Source organism: Salmo salar, chromosome ssa06 (genome assembly GCF_905237065.1).
Source record: "Salmo salar chromosome ssa06, Ssal_v3.1, whole genome shotgun sequence".
Taxonomy (NCBI): Eukaryota; Metazoa; Chordata; class Actinopteri; order Salmoniformes; family Salmonidae; genus Salmo; species Salmo salar.
In genome coordinates, this window is record NC_059447.1 from 440,001 (window position 1) to 455,269 (window position 15,269).

The window sequence follows — 15,269 nt, forward strand, 5'->3', positions numbered from 1 at the left end:
AAATACAAATTCCTCTAAAATCCGAAAACTTCTATTTTTCAAACATATGACTATTTTACAGCATTTTAAAGACAAGACTCTCGTTAATCTAACCACACTGTCCGATTTCAAAAAGGCTTTACAACGAAAGCAAAACATTAGATTATGTCAGCAGAGTACCCAGCCAGAAATAATCAGACACCCATTTTTCAAGCTAGCATATAATGTCACAAAAACCAAAACCACAGCTAAATGCAGCACTAACCTTTGATGATCTTCATCAGATGACACTCCTAGGACATTATGTTATACAATACATGCATGTTTTGTTCAATCAAGTTCATATTTATATCAAAAACCAACTTTTTTACATTAGTATGTGACGTTCAGAACTAGCATACCCCCGCAAAACATCCGGTGAATTTACTAAATTACTCACGATAAACGTTCACAAAAAACATAATTATTTTAAGAATTATAGATACAGAACTCCTCTATGCACTCGATATGTCCGATTTTAAAATAGCTTTTCGGTGAAAGCACATTTTGTAATATTCTCAGTAGATAGCCCAGCCATCACGGCTAGCCATTTAGACATCGACCAAGTTTAGCCCGGATCAAACTCCGATTTACTATTACAAAAGTTTCATTACCTTTGTTGTCTTCGTCAGAATGCACTCCCAGGACTGCTACTTCAATAACAAATGTTGGTTTGGTCCAAAATAATCCATCGTTATATCCAAATTGCGGCGTTTTGTTCGTGCGTTCCAAGACACTATCCGAAATGGTAAATCAGGGTCGCGCGCCTGGCGTAATTCGTGACAAAAAAAATCCAAATATTCCATTACCGTACTTCGAAGCATGTCAACCGCTGTTTAAAATCCATTTTTATGCCATTTTTCTCGTAAAAAAAGCGATAATATTCCGACCGGGAATGTCCATTTAGCTAAACAGAGGAAAGAAAACAAAGCTTTCGGGCGACGCGGGCACGAGCCTGAGTCTCACAGTACTGTAACCAGCCACTACCCAAACGCGCTACTTTGTTTCAGCCAGAGCCTGCAAAGCCACGATTCAGCTTTTTGCCTCCTTCTGAGAGTCCATGTGAGCCGTAGAAAGTGTCACGTAAGAGCAGAGATCCCCTGTAATGAATAGAGATAATCAACAAGGCCAAGAAATGGTCAGACAGGGTACTTCCTGTACAGAATCTTCTCAGGTTTTGGCCTGCCAAATGAGTTCTGTTATACTCACAGACACCATTCAAGCAGTTTTAGAAACTTTGGAGTGTTTTCTATCCTAAGCTAATAATTATATGCATATTCTAGTTTCTGGGCAGGAGTACTAATCAGATTAAATCGGGTACGTTTTTTATCCGTCCGTGAAAATACTGCCCCCTAGCCATAACAGGTTAAACAACAGCTTACTGAGGTAAAACACAAGACTCTGAAACAACACTTAGGACTAGAGGATGGTTATGGGCAGGAGAGAGAGAGGAGAGGGAGAGAGAGAGAGAGAGAGAGAGAGAGAGAGAGAGAGAGAGAGAGAGAGAGAGAGAGAGAGAGAGAGAGAAGACGAGAGAGAGAGAGAGAGAGAGAGAGAGAGAGAACAGTGGATGTGTGTTGACTGAGCGTGTGCAGTGTGTTCTCTCCAGTCCAGTCGGCGTGTTGATGCAGTATAGATGGTCTGTAGTCTGTAGGGACTTGAACCGATGGATTTATTAGTGTTGTGTTGCTAGTGCAGCACTTTACAAGCTCTCCAGTGAACTGGATTCTTTTAATAAATTCCCTGGGTTTTACCTAAATCCTGGTTGGAGGATTCCCGGAATCAGGAAGGAATAAGGAGGAGATGTGGAATCAGGAAGGAATAAGGAGGAGATCTGGAATCAGGAAGGAATAAGGAGGAGATCTGGAATCAGGAAGGAATAAGGAGGAGATCTGGAATCAGGAAGGAATAAGGAGGAGATCTGGAATCAGGAAGGAATAAGGAGGAGATCTGGAATCAGGAAGGAATAAGGAGGAGATCTGGAATCTTTCAAACAGGATTTCAGGAAAACCAGAGAATTTGTTAAAAGTTCCCGTAAATTTTGCATCGATAAACTGGACACACACACACACACACACACACACACACACACACACACACACACACACACACACACACACACACACACACCACACACACACACACACACACACACACACACACACACACACACACACACACCACACACACACACACACACACTCACACACACTCACACACACACACACACACACACACACACACACACACACACACACACACACACACACACACCACACACACACACACACACACACACACACACACACACACACACACTCACACACACACACACACACACACACACACACACACACACACACACACACCACACACACACACACACACACACACACACACACACACACACACACACACACACACACACACACACACACACACACACACACACACACACACACACACACACACACACCACACACACACACACACACACACACACCACACACACACACACACACACACACACACACACACACACACACACACACATTCAGCCTAACTTAGATGGTCTGGTCTCCCTCTACAGGAGGAGGAGGGTCAGTGCAGCCAGGAGGAGGAGCTTCTGTCGCCAAGGAAGATGTCCGTATCCAGGATGCATTCTCTCCCTAACGACAGCTACATGTTTCCTCCTGTACGACCTGCTAGCGCCCCCTACCCTCTACAGGAACACACCAGCCCCCAGTACCAAGCCTCAGGTACACACACACACTCTCGCTCTCTCTGTCTCTCTGTCTGTCTCTCTCTCTCTCTCTCTCTCTCTCTGTCTCTCTCTTTCTCTCTCTCTCTCTCTCTCTCATTAAGGGTTGCAAAGGGGAAGGTATATTACCAGTAACTTTCAAAGTTTACCAGTAATCTACAGGAATTTTTGGGAAACTTTCAGGATTTCATGGAATTTTCATAACATGTCAAATATATCCAATAATAAAATAAAGCTATTTTATATTTTTAAAATCGTAATGACAAAGATGGTAAACATTGTCCTAAATACAATACAACTTACTTACAGCTTAGTGAATACCGTTTGTGTTTTAATAATGAGGTTTTCAGCAGGAAATATCCTTTATATTTTTAAAGACTTGGATTTATTTTTACTATGTCAACATGTCTTTGTTGTCATTGTTTTGCCGCCAAACTGGTGGCAGTTGTGAAAAAATGTAATTACTTGGAAGAGCTGCAGAGTTAATTGAAGTCATTGCTTGGAAGAGCTGCAGAGTTAATTGAAGTCATTACTTGGAAGAGCTGCAGAGTTAATTGAAGTCATTACTTGGAAGAGCTGCAGAGTTAATTGAAGTCATTACTTGGAAGAGCTGCAGAGTTAATTGAAGTCATTGCTTGGAAGAGCTGCAGAGTTAATTGAAGTCATTACTTGGAAGAGCTGCAGAGTTAATTGAAGTCATTGCTTGGAAGAGCTGCAGAGTTAATTGAAGTCATTGCTTGGAAGAGCTGCAGAGTTAATTGAAGTCATTGCTTGGAAGAGCTGCAGAGTTAATTGAAGTCATTGCTTGGAAGAGCTGCAGAGTTAATTGAAGTCAATAGTTGGAAGAGCTGCAGAGTTAATTGAAGTCATTACTTGGAAGAGCTGCAGAGTTAATTGAAGTCAATAGTTGGAAGAGCTGCAGAGTTAATTGAAGTCATTACTTGGAAGAGCTGCAGAGTTAATTGAAGTCATTACTTGGAAGAGCTGCAGAGTTAATTGAAGTCATTGCTTGGAAGAGCTGCAGAGTTAATTGAAGTCATTACTTGGAAGAGCTGCAGAGTTAATTGAAGTCATTACTTGGAAGAGCTGCAGAGTTAATTGAAGTCATTACTTGGAAGAGCTGCAGAGTTAATTGAAGTCATTGCTTGGAAGAGCTGCAGAGTTAATTGAAGTCATTACTTGGAAGAGCTGCAGAGTTAATTGAAGTCATTGCTTGGAAGAGCTGCAGAGTTAATTGAAGTCAATAGTTGGAAGAGCTGCAGTTTTTTTCATGAATTAGGCTCTTTTCTCTTGAACCATATGGTATATCCACTAGAAACTATATATATTTTACATGGATACATTTCTGAAAGATTATTCTAGTATAAATTAGCAAAATTACCTTAGATTGTCATAGATTACTTTATACGTTTTTGCAACCCTAATCTTATTAAAGCATTAAACTTTTTTAAAAAGCATAAAAATCACTGATGATGTATTCATTCAATCGACTTTGCTGGCGAAACCAGTGACGACCAGGACCAGACTAGTTGACAACCAAGAATAGAGTGTTGATTGGGTGGTGGAACAGTTGACAGCTCAGAGAGCTGCCCTGGGACACTGCCCTGTGTAGGATGCCGTCTTTCAGATGGGACGTTAAACTGGTGTCCTGACTCTCTGTGGTCACTAAAGATCCCATGACACGTATCGTAAGAGTAGGGGTGTTAACCCCCGGTGTCCTGGATAAATTCCCAATCTGACCCTCATACCATCATGGCCACCTAATCATCCCCAGCTTCCAATTGGCTCATTCATCCCCCCTCCTCTCCCCTGTAACTGCTCCCCAGGTCGTTGCTGTAAATGAGAATGTGTTCTCAGTCAATTTACCTGGTAACATAACGGATAATTAAAAATAAATGAACCAGGGCGAGGATGGAGCGGGGGATGAATGAGCCAATAGGAAGCTGGGGATGATTAGGTGACCATGAGTCAGTCACCACCTTCCGGAGACACCTGAAACCCCACCTCTTTAAGGAATACCTGGGATAGGATAAAGTAATCCTTCTAACCCCCCCTTAAAAGATTTAGATGCACTATTGTAAAGTGGTTGTTCCACTAGATATTATAAGGTGAATCCACCATTTTGTAAGTCGCTCTGGATAAGAGTGTCTGCTAAATGACGTAAATGTAAAATGTAAATGTAGAGGAGGAGAGGGGTTAGGATGATCTCCCGAATCTGATGGACCAAAGATTAGCAACACATGGAAACGGGACAACCCATTACGAGCATGGAATGTGTGTGTGGAAAGGTCTGCAAGAATACCCGAGGCCGAGGGGGGGAGTAGCGACACAACGCACAGGTAACAAACCTGGTGGGACACAGGAAGTGCTTGGTCCTGAGTCACCCCCACTCTGCATAGCACTGAATGATCTACAGTGAGGTTTTAAGACTAACTAGAGTGTTCTATGATCTACAGTGAGGTTTTAAGACTAACTAGAGTGTTCTATGATCTACAGTGAGGTTCTAAGACTAACTAGAGTGTTCTATGATCTACAGTGAGGTCCTAAGACTAACTTGAGTGTTCCATGATCTACAGTGAGGTTCTAAGACTAACTAGAGTGTTCTATGATCTACAGTGAGGTTCTAAGACTAACTCGAGTGTTCTATGATCTACAGTGAAGTTCTAAGACTAACTAGAGTGTTCTATGATCTACAGTGAGGTTCTTCGACTATCTCGAGTGTTCTATGATCTACAGTGAGGTTCTAAGACTAACTAGAGTGTTCTATAATCTACAGTGAGGTTCTAAGACTAACTCGAGTGTTCTATGATCTACAGTGAGGTCCTAAGACTAACTTGAGTGTTCCATGATCTACAGTGAGGTTCTAAGACTAACTAGAGTGATCTATGATATACATTGAGGTTCTAAGACTAACTAGAGTGTTCTATGATCTACAGTGAGGTTCTACGACTATCTCGAGTGCTCTATGATCTACAGTGAGGTTCTAAGACTAACTAGAGTGTTCTATGATCTACAGTGAGGTTTTAAGACTAACTCGAGTGTTCTATGATCTACAGTGAGGTTCTAAGACTAACTAGAGTGTTCTATGATCTACAGTGAGGTTCTAAGACTAACTCGAGTGTTCTATGATCTACAGTGAGGTTCTAAGACTAACTAGAGTGTTCTATAATCTACAGTGAGGTTATAAGACTAACTCGAGTGTTCTATGATCTACAGTGAGGTCCTAAGACTAACTTGAGTGTTCCATGATCTACAGTGAGGTTCTAAGACTAACTAGAGTGATCTATGATATACATTGAGGTTCTAAGACTAACTAGAGTGTTCTATGATCTACAGTGAGGTTCTACGACTATCTCGAGTGCTCTATGATCTACAGTGAGGTTCTAAGACTATCTAGAGTGTTCTGTGATCTACAGTGAGGTTCTAAGACTAACTCGAGTGTTCTATGATCTACAGTGAGGTTCTAAGACTAACTTGAGTGTTCTATAGTCTACAGTGAGGTTCTAAGGCTAACTAGAGTGTTCTATGATCTACAGTGAGGTTCTAAGACTAACTTGAGTGTTCTATAGTCTACAGTGAGGTTCTAAGGCTAACTAGAGTGTTCTATAGTCTACAGTGAGGTTCTAAGGCTAACTAGAGTGTTCTATGATCTACAGTGAGACTGTAAAGACCTGTTTTCCTGACTGCAGGTCCAGTCCTGTGTTTGTGTATCAGGTACTGGCTGGCTGACAGACTGATTTAGGCTAATGGCTGGCTGGCTGGTTGGCTGGCTGGCTGTCTGGTTGGCTGACTGGTTGGCTGACAGTCTGACTGGCTGGCTGACTGGCTGGTTGGCTGACAGTCTGGCTGGTTGGCTGACAGTCTGACAGGCTGGCTGACTGGCTGGTTGGCTGACAGTCTGACTGGCTGACTGGCTGGTTGGCTGACAGTCTGACTGGCTGGCTGGTTGGCTGACAGTCTGACTGGCTGGTTGGCTGGCTGACTGGCTGGTTGGCTGACAGTCTGACTGGCTGGCTGACTGGCTGGCTGGCTGACAGTCTGACTGGCTGGTTGGCTGACAGTCTGGCTGGCTGACTGGCTGGTTGGCTGACAGTCTGGCTGGCTGACTGGCTGGTTGGCTGACTGGCTGGTTGGTTGGCTGACAGACTGGCTGACTGGATGACTGGCTGGTTGGCAGACAGTCTGACTGGCTGGCTGGCTGGTTGGCTGACAGTCTGACTGGCTGGATGACTAGCTGGTTGGCTGACAGTCTGACTGGCTGGTTGGCTGACAGACTGGCTGACTGGCTGACTGGCTGGTTGGCTGACAGACTGGCTGGCTGGCTGACTGTCTGGTTGACAGACTGGCTGGCTGACTGTCTGGTTGACAGACTGGCTGGCTGGATGACTGTCTGGTTGGTTGACAGACTGGCTGGCTGGATGACTGTCTGTAGTGGTTAGCTGTGAACTACACAGGATCATACAGGCTCATCCACTCAACTCTGTACTTTACTAGTTGTACTGTAACATCTGCTCTGTGTTGACCGGCAACATAGCTTAACTAACCCTTCAGTCAGTTACACAGGAAACCATTATTCTCATTATTGGGTTCTGTTCCCGGGAAAATGTAGTTATTTTCCGGTTTTCGGGATTTGTTCCCCTCAACCGGTTCCAACCCCTGGATGCTAGTAGCATGTTAGCCCCCTGGATGCTAGTAGCATGTTAGCCCCCTGGATGCTAGTAGCATGTTAGCCCCCATGGATGCTAGTAGCATGTTAGCCCCCATGGATGCTAGTAGCATGTTAGCCCCCTGGATGCTAGTAGCATGTTGGCCCCATGGATGCTAGTAGCATGTTAGCCCCCTGGATGCTAGTAGCTTGTTAGCCCCCTGGATGCTAGTAGCATGTTAGCCCCCTGGATGCTAGTAGCATGTTAGCCCCCTGGATGCTAGTAGCATGTTAGCCCCCTGGATGCTAGTAGCACGTTAGCCCCCTGGATGCTAGTTAGCCCCATGGATGCTAGTAGCATGTTAGCCCCCTGGATGCTAGTAGCATGTTAGCCCCCATGGATGCTAGTAGCATGTTAGCCCCCATGGATGCTAGTAGCATGTTAGCCCCCTGGATGCTAGTAGCATGTTAGCCCCATGGATGCTAGTAGTATGTTAGCCCCCTGGATGCTAGTAGCATGTTAGCCCCCTGGATGCTAGTAGCATGTTAGCCCCCATGGATGCTAGTAGCATGTTAGCCCCCATGGATGCTAGTAGCATGTTAGCCCCCATGGATGCTAGTAGCATGTTAGCCCCCTGGATGCTAGTAGCATGTTAGCCCCCTGGATGCTAGTAGCATGTTAGCCCCCTGGATGCTAGTAGCATGTTAGCCCCCATGGATGCTAGTAGCATGTTAGCCCCATAGACAGTCATGCTAGAGTTATACACACTGACCCAATGACTCCTGTTGACTGACTGTAACAGCCTGCAGGTTTTATAAGTCAGGACGAACAGTCTCTCTGAGTCCATATCCCAACGCCAGTCTAAGTGTTTAAGTGTTGTTTTTCCGTGTATCTTTTCTCCTCAGGCTGTGTAACATCTGCGCATTCCCAGCCATGTGAAGACCAGGCTGTACTGTCCAGCCTCGCTCACCCTGGTCCCCCTCACATCGCCCCGCCAAGGCCCTCGCCCAGGGGGCTGCGCAGACAGGTGAGTACACACACACACACACACACACACACACACACACACACACACACACACACACACACACACACACACACACACACACACACACACACACACACACACACACACACACCATGCTTGGTCTGTGACCTTAACATTCCCCATTGTGTTCCAGCTGTCTGTGCCCCTAACATTCTCCATTGTGTTCCAGCTGTCTGTGACCCTAACATTTCCCATTGTGTTCCAGGTGTCTGTGACCCTAACATTCCCCATTGTGTTCCAGCTGTCTGTGCCCCTAACATTCCCCATTGTGTTCCAGCTGTCTGTGACCCTAACATTCCCCATTGTGTTCCAGGTGTCTGTGACCCTAACATTCCCCATTGTGTCCTCTGTGTTCCAGGTGTCTGTGACCCTAACATTTCCCATTGTGTTCCAGGTGTCTGTGACCCTAACATTCCCCATTGTGTTCCAGGTGTCTGTGACCCTAACATTCCCCATTGTATCCTCTGTGTTCCAGGTGTCTGTGACCCTAACATTCCCCATTGTGTTCCAGGTGTCTGTGACCCTAACATTCCCCATTGTGTTCCAGGTGTCTGTGACCCTAACATTTCCCATTGTGTTCCAGGTGTCTGTGACCCTAACATTCCCCATTGTGTCCTCTGTGTTCCAGGTGTCTGTGACCCTAACATTCCCCATTGTGTTCCAGGTGTCTGTGACCCTAACATTCCCCATTGTGTTCCAGGTGTCTGTGACCCTAACATTCCCCATTGTGTTCCAGGTGTCTGTGACCCTAACATTCCCCATTGTGTTCCAGGTGTCTGTGACCCTAACATTCCCCATTGTGTCCTCTGTGTTCCAGGTGTCTGTGACCCTAACATTCCCCATTGTGTTCCAGGTGTCTGTGACCCTAACATTCCCCATTGTGTCCTATGTGTTCCAGGTGTCTGTGACCCTAACATTCCCCATTGTGTTCTCTCTGTGTTCCAGCTGGCTGTGAAGCTGGACTCAGTGGAAGTTCGGAGTGTCGCCTCAGTAGAGAGACAGGACCCCGTCTCAACCCTCCCCTCTCTCCCCCTGTCCCTCTCCCTGCTCTCCCCCCCCCCCCCTCTCCCCCCTTCCTCTCGGACCCCGCCGACGAGGAGGTGTGGCACATCACCAGCTCAGCGCGCCATTGGTGGGACGGACATGGAAGTGGGCGGTGTCACTCCCTCTCCCCTTACGCCTCCCCTGACTCCCCCTCTTCCCTGAGGAGCCGAGGGAGCGCGCTCAGTCTGCTGGGGGCAGGGCTAAAAGGTCACGACCCGAGGAAGGGCTTCAGCGTAGACACCCAGGGCTTCCTGGATAAACCCCGTTGTCCTGACGACCAGCGACGACACTCCATCGAGATCTGCCCGTCCCCGCCGGAGGAGGAAGAGGAAGAGAGGTCAGAGGTTAGAGGTCGCAGGAAGAAGAGGATGAGCCCGCCCTGCATCTCGATCCACCCACCATGTGACTCAGCGGGCCACGCCCCCTCGGAGCCGCAGGCGGACTGCAACCCGCTGCTGAGACGCAGAACCCCATCCTACGACGTCGCCGAAGCACACACTCCTACGCACAGGCTAACGCCACACACACACCTACACACACACCGACTAACACACACACACTCATACAGACTCTCCCTCAAGCAGTAACGCACACCCCGTCTCACACACACACCCCGTCTCACACACACACCCCGTCTCACACACACACCCCGTCTCACACACACACCCATCCCCTGAACTCCGACACTAGACCTTCCTCTCTCTACGGTGACTACATGCCCCTCCCACAGTTCACCTTCGACCAACCGGAGCACAGATACACGAGTGGCATGTCCGCTGGCCTATCGAGTAATGAACCGGACACAAGTCCCTCGCACTTTAGCAGCAGGCCGGGGTTTAGCTCGATGAACAGGAGAACTGCCCAATGAGAGCAGAGCCCGGTACTGTAGTAGGAGAGGGATTCGTCAGAAAGACTAAACCCCATCCAGAGGGTGTGGCCTGATCTGGACAGTGACCGGTTGGGGGGGAGAGGGAGATGGGGAGAGAGAGAGAGGGGAGATGGGGGGGAGAGAGAGAGAGAAATGGGGAGAGATAGGGAGAGAGAGAGAGAGAGAGATGGTGAGAAAGAGAGAGAGAGATGGTGAGAGAGAGAGAGAGAGATGGGGAGAGAGAGAGAGAGAGAGAGATGGTGAGAAAGAGAGAGAGGTTGTAACAGTGTTATTTAGTCCAGGACTAAAGCCACATAAATCTGTAGCCAAAGTATTTCTGACACTCCTCACACCAGCCAGCCAGCCAATCAGGAACAAACATTTATGACACTCTGCCCTCACGTGAGCCAATCAGGAACCAGCGCCTGGCTGACCTCTGATCCTTACAGGAAGTGATGGGAGATTGACGGTGCTCCTTCCAAGTCCTCTACAGGAGCTCTACTTCCTATTTCCTACTTCCTGTTTCCTGTACTGGTCCACGATCACATTGATCTCTCAGACAGACAGAAGAGGACAGCGGACCGGGACACGCCTGTTGCGTGTTGTGTGTTGCGTGTTGCGTTTTGCGTTTTGCGTGTATTTTATCCCATATGCATCAGTCTGTTCAGATGCTCTCTGGCATAGATATTGATGGACAAGTCTTCAACTGCTGGCTGACAGACAGACAGACAGACAGACAGACAGACAGACAGACAGACAGACAGGTATAACAGACAGACAGGTATAACAGACAGACAGACAGACAGGCAGACAGACAGACAGACAGACAGACAGACAGACAGACAGACAGACAGACAGACAGACAGACAGACATTCAGGTATAACAGACAGACAGACAGACAGACAGACAGACAGACAGACAGACGAGACAGACAGACAGACAGACAGACAGACAGGTATAACAGACAGACAGACAGACAGACAGACAGACAGACAGACAGACAGACAGACAGACAGACAGACAGACAGACAGACAGACAGACATTCAGGTATAACAGACAGACAGGTATAACAGACAGACAGGCAAACAGACAGACAGACAGACAGACAGACAGACAGACAGACAGACAGACAGACAGACAGACAGACAGACAGACATTCAGGTATAACAGACAGACAGACAGACAGACAGACAGACAGACAGACAGACAGACAGACAGACAGACAGACAGACAGACAGACAGACAGACAGGTATAACAGACAGACAGACAGACAGACAGACAGACAGACAGACAGACAGACAGACAGACAGGTATAACAGACAGACAGACAGACAGACAGACAGACAGACAGACAGACAGACAGACAGACAGACAGACAGACAGACAGACAGACAGACAGACAGACAGACAGGCAGGCAGACAGACAGGCAGACAGACAGGTGTGTGTTCTGTGTGTGTGCCTCGTTGTATATACAGAACATATGTGATTGCTGAGGTGATGAAATAACTCCATTTTAATGCAACACATTTTCTTTTTTCCCAGAGGTCTATAATGTTTTGTTTTTGACACAGACGAGTTGAACCGTCCGATTGGTTGTTTTGTTTCCGTCATCCTCCTGTGATTGGATGTTTTTATAAAGTGTTCGTTCTCTGTTAGCTAAACAAAGTTCACTTTACTGAAACAGTAACCAAGGAAAACTGTTTTTTTAATCTTGAACTCGTGTTTTTTTATGAGTTAACGTAATTTAAAACTTTTTTTTTTCAAGCTTCAAGTTATATTTGAGTCTAATGTTTTTAAGCTTTGACTGTCTGATGCTCTCTGCTGGGGATGAGATTAGGTTTATTTCTAGGGTGAGGAGAGGAGAAGAGGAGAGAGGAGAGGAGGAGAGGAGGAGGAGAAGAGAGGAGGTGGAGGAGGAGGAGAAGAGAGGAGGAGAGGAGGAGGAGAATAGAGGAGAAGGGAGAAGAGAGGAGAAGAGAGGAGAGGAGAAGAGAGGAGGAGGAAGAGAAGACAGGAGAGGAGAAGAGAGGAGAGGAGAAGAGAGGAGGAGAGAGGAGAGGAGAAGGAGAGGAGAGAGGAGAGGAGGAGAGGAGAGGAGAAGAGAGGAGAGGCGAGGAGGAAGAGAAGACAGGAGAGGTGGGCTGAGATGTGTCAGTGTAGATATCTACAACCAAACGAACCAGTAATGTCTCTGTCCCTGCCGGGTCCTCACAACGTGACTCATGTTGTTCCTCGCTAGTTCCAGTCCTTTTTACCCGCCGGCCGTCTCCCATCCACAGTGTCTACCAGTCAGCCCTGTCTGAGGGCTGGCTAGATCCCTCACAGTGTACCTGTAAATCCACCTGGTGTGTTTGACATACAGTATATATACCTAACCTGCTATACACAGGGCTGTGGACAGGGTCATGCATGTCTCCAGCAGTCTAAAGCCGTACTCAGGTCATATGTAGAGATGGAACCCCAACACCCACCCTCACTATCACCTTACCCTCTACTAATGTTACCCCCTAATCCCTATACCCCTCACTATCACCTTACCCTCTACTAATGTTACCCCCTAATTCCTATACCCCTCACTATCACCTTACCCTCTACTAATGTTACCCCCTAATCCCTATACCCCTCACTATCACCTTACCCTCTACTAATGTTACCCCCTAATCCCTATACCCCTCACTATCACCTTACCCTCTACTAATGTTACCCCCTAATCCCTATACCCCTCACTATCACCTTACCCTCTACTAATGTTACCCCCTAATCCCTATACCCCTCACTATCACCTTACCCTCTACTAATGTTACCCCTAATCCCTATACCCCTCACTATCACCTTACCCTCTACTAATGTTACCCCCTAATCCCTATACCCCTCACTATCACCTTACCCTCTACTAATGTTACCCCCTAATCCCTATACCCCTCACTATCACCTTACCCTCTACTAATGTTACCCCTAATCCCTATACCCCTCACTATCACCTTACCCTCTACTAATGTTACCCCTAATCCCTATACCCCTCACTATCACCTTACCCTCTACTAATGTTACCCCTAATCCCTATACCCCTCACTATCACCTTACCCTCTACTAATGTTACCCCCTAATCCCTATACCCCTGTACCCCTAACCCCTGTACCCCTAACCCCTGTACCCCTAACCCCTGTACCCCTAACCCCTGTACCCCTAACCCCTGTACCCCTATACCCCTGTACCCCTAACCCCTGTACCCCTAACCCCTATACCCCTAACCCCTGTACCCCTGTACCCCTGACCCAGTCAGTCTCTAACCCCGCCCTCCATCTCTAACCCCGCCCTCCATCTCTAAACCCCGCCCTCCATCTCTAACCCTGCCCTCCATCTCTAAACCCCGCCCTCCATCTCTAACCCTGCCCTCCATCTCTAACCCCGCCCTCCATCTCTAAACCCCACCCCCATCTCTAACCCCGCCCCCATCTCTAACCCTGCCCTCCATCTCTAACCCCACCCTCCATCTCCAACCCCGCCCCCCATCTCCAACCCCGCCCTCCATCTCTAACCCCTCCCCTGTACCATGTCACCCTTAGTGGGCCACCAGCAGTTTGCATGTAAATGATGATCAGAAAATAGATCCGTAAAACATGTTATTTATCAGTAGAGAGGAGCTTCCTGTTTCGATCTCACTGGGGGAACAGAAGAGACTTTTTTGATTGGATGATGAGACAACGTTTGTTTACTAGGGAAGTTAAACAGCCTGGCGTCCGTCTGACTGACCCCCCCCCCCCCCCAGGTCAACTAGTTTGACCCCTGAACTTTAGGCGTCTCCAGCTATAGAATCTCCTGTCTTATTTATAATTGATTTAGAGACGGGTGCTTTTCTCTATTACCACAGTAGTCAATACGATTTGGTAGAAAATATTTATAATATTTGAAGAGTTTTGGACAGATGAATTTGGATCCTCAGATATTTGTGTGTGTTTTTTTTAATGAGGAATCGTTTTTTTGGACTATTTGCATGTTGCTGAGAAAAAATATATATATTTAAAAAATATATTTAAAAATATATAAAAAAAAATGTTTTTTTTTTTTTACATTCTTTTGATAAATTAAAATTTCCAGATGTTTCCGATGTTTGTAGACTGTCTAACTAAATGTACCGGGCTCAGTTTGGTTTGTACGAGGGCTGTAATACCGATTTAAACATGATTTATTATTGTCCGATATAAAATGTGCTGGTTGGCTAGGTGTGTATCTACTGAGACCGTTGGTCCGATACTGTCCAAGCTGTCACAGAGAGGGGAACCATGGAAACAGGTTCTGGGTGCTGTTTATCTCAGAATACCCAGGAGTCAGATGTTGAGCGCTTGACTTTCCTCCCGTTGCTCCCCACCTGATCAATCCACTCGTTACCAAAGCCTACAAGTTATTTCCAGAGAACCTGATGTATATTATAACTCAGTATGAACCCTAATAAAGCTTTATACCTGATGGATGATGATGATGATGATGGATCTCTGGCATTGAGGTGAATCTGTTGCTCCGATCTGATAAAAGACTCATTATAAAAGAGACTGAGTGTTTTTAAAAACCGCACCAGCATGCTTCAGGACGTTCTAGAGCCAGACTTCAGGAAGTTCTAGAATCAGGCTTCAGGAAGTTCTAGAACAAGGTTTGAGGATGTTGTAGAACCAGGCTTCAGGACGTTCTAGAACCAGGTTTGAGGATGTTGTAGAACCAGGCTTCAGGATGATCTAGAACTAGGCTTAAGGAAGTTCTAGAACCAGGCTTCAGGACGTTATAGAACCAGGTTTGAGGATGTTGTAGAACCAGGCTTCAGGATGATCTAGAACCAGGCTTCAGGATGATCTAGAACCAGGCTAAAGGATGTTCTAGAACCAGGC

General features: G+C 46.6%; 1 protein-coding gene across 1 annotated transcript in view; it reads left to right on the plus strand.

Moving 5' to 3' along the window:
- Positions 1-13,717, plus strand: part of cacna1ha (calcium channel, voltage-dependent, T type, alpha 1H subunit a) — a 126,853-nt gene extending 113,136 nt beyond the window's left edge. Inside the window, exons 30-34 of the mRNA XM_045721262.1 lie at positions 2,609-2,777; positions 8,331-8,452; positions 9,419-9,573; positions 9,684-9,854; positions 13,669-13,717. Coding sequence (XP_045577218.1) covers positions 2,609-2,777; positions 8,331-8,452; positions 9,419-9,573; positions 9,684-9,854; positions 13,669-13,717 — 666 coding nt within the window. The remainder of the gene's footprint in view (positions 1-2,608; positions 2,778-8,330; positions 8,453-9,418; positions 9,574-9,683; positions 9,855-13,668) is intronic.
- Positions 13,718-15,269: the final 1,552 nt, after the last annotated feature.